The sequence below is a fragment of the Apteryx rowi genome, unplaced genomic scaffold (genome assembly GCF_003343035.1).
Source record: "Apteryx rowi isolate R43461 unplaced genomic scaffold, aptRow1 scaffold_610, whole genome shotgun sequence".
In the NCBI taxonomy this organism is placed as follows: domain Eukaryota; kingdom Metazoa; phylum Chordata; class Aves; order Apterygiformes; family Apterygidae; genus Apteryx; species Apteryx rowi.
The window spans coordinates 510715-511789 of record NW_020450884.1 but is presented as its reverse complement, the minus strand read 5'-3'; the positions used below and the strand labels follow the sequence as shown (position 1 = coordinate 511789).

Genomic DNA, 1075 nt, shown 5'->3' with positions numbered 1-1075 from the left:
GGCCCCCTACGTCCCTCCATGCCCACGTCCCTCCACGCCCCCCGCGTCCCCGCCGCCGGGCCGCACAGGCGACGCTGAGCAGGTGGGTGATCCTCTTCTCGTGGCGCAGGCCGGGGTGGGTGACGACGCAGGTGAGGCTCTGGCCGTTCATGCTGCGCCCGGGCACCAGGAAGAACTCGCTGGTGACGGAGGCGGAGCGGGCGTGCGCGGCGCGGCGCGTGGTCTCGGTGCCCCGCACCGCCGTCTCCCAGCGCACCGCGGGCGCCGGGCTGCCCTCCGCCGTGCACGAGGCCGCCAGCGTCCGGCCCTGGCCCTCCTCCAGCGGCGGCCCCGGGTTCAGGATGGGCAGCGGCGGCACTGGGCAGGCAGCGACCGCGTCAGCCGGTCCCGACGGGCCCCAGCGGCTGCCCACCGCCTGCCGCCTCGGGGCCCCGCACACGGCCGGGGCCCGCAACCAGCGACCAGGGCCTGGGGACCCGTGCCCATCGCCCAGGTCCCAGGTCCCATCGCCCAGGTCCCATCGCCCATCGTCCAGCCCCTGGTGCCCTGTGCCCATCATCCAGTGCCCAGGTCCTGGGGCCCAGGTTCCAGTGCCCATCGCCCAGTCCCTGGCACCCAGGGCCCATTGCCCAGGGCCCAATGCCCAGGGCCCAGTCCTTGGTGCCCTGTGCCCATCGTCCAGTGCCCAGGTCCCATTGCCCAGGTCCCAGGTCCCATCGCCCAGGTCCCATTGCCTAGGTCCCAGTCCCTGGTGCCCTGTGCCCATCGTCCAGTGCCCAGGTCCCATCGCCCAGGTCCCAGTGCCCATCACCCAGTCCCTGGTGCCCACTGCCCAGTGCCCATCACCCAGGTCCCAGTGCCCATCGCCCAGTCCCTGGTGCCCTGTGCCCATCGCCCAGTGCCCAGGTCCCATTGCCAAGGTTCCAGCGCCCATCACCCAGTCCCTGGTGCCCACTGCCCAGTGCCCATCGCCCAGTCCCTGGTGCCCAGGTCCCATTGCCCAGTCCCTGGTGCCCTGCGCCCATCATCCAGTGCCCAGGTCCCATTGCCCAGGTTCCAGTGCCCATCGCCCAGG

The 1075-nt window shown here is 73.1% G+C and overlaps 1 protein-coding gene across 1 annotated transcript in view; it reads right to left on the bottom strand.

Annotated features, from left to right (window-relative positions):
• Positions 1-1075, bottom strand: part of NECTIN4 (nectin cell adhesion molecule 4) — a 13132-nt gene that overhangs the window by 8338 nt on the left and 3719 nt on the right. The window contains exon 3 of the mRNA XM_026083700.1: positions 67-357. Coding sequence (XP_025939485.1) covers positions 67-357 — 291 coding nt within the window. The remainder of the gene's footprint in view (positions 1-66; positions 358-1075) is intronic.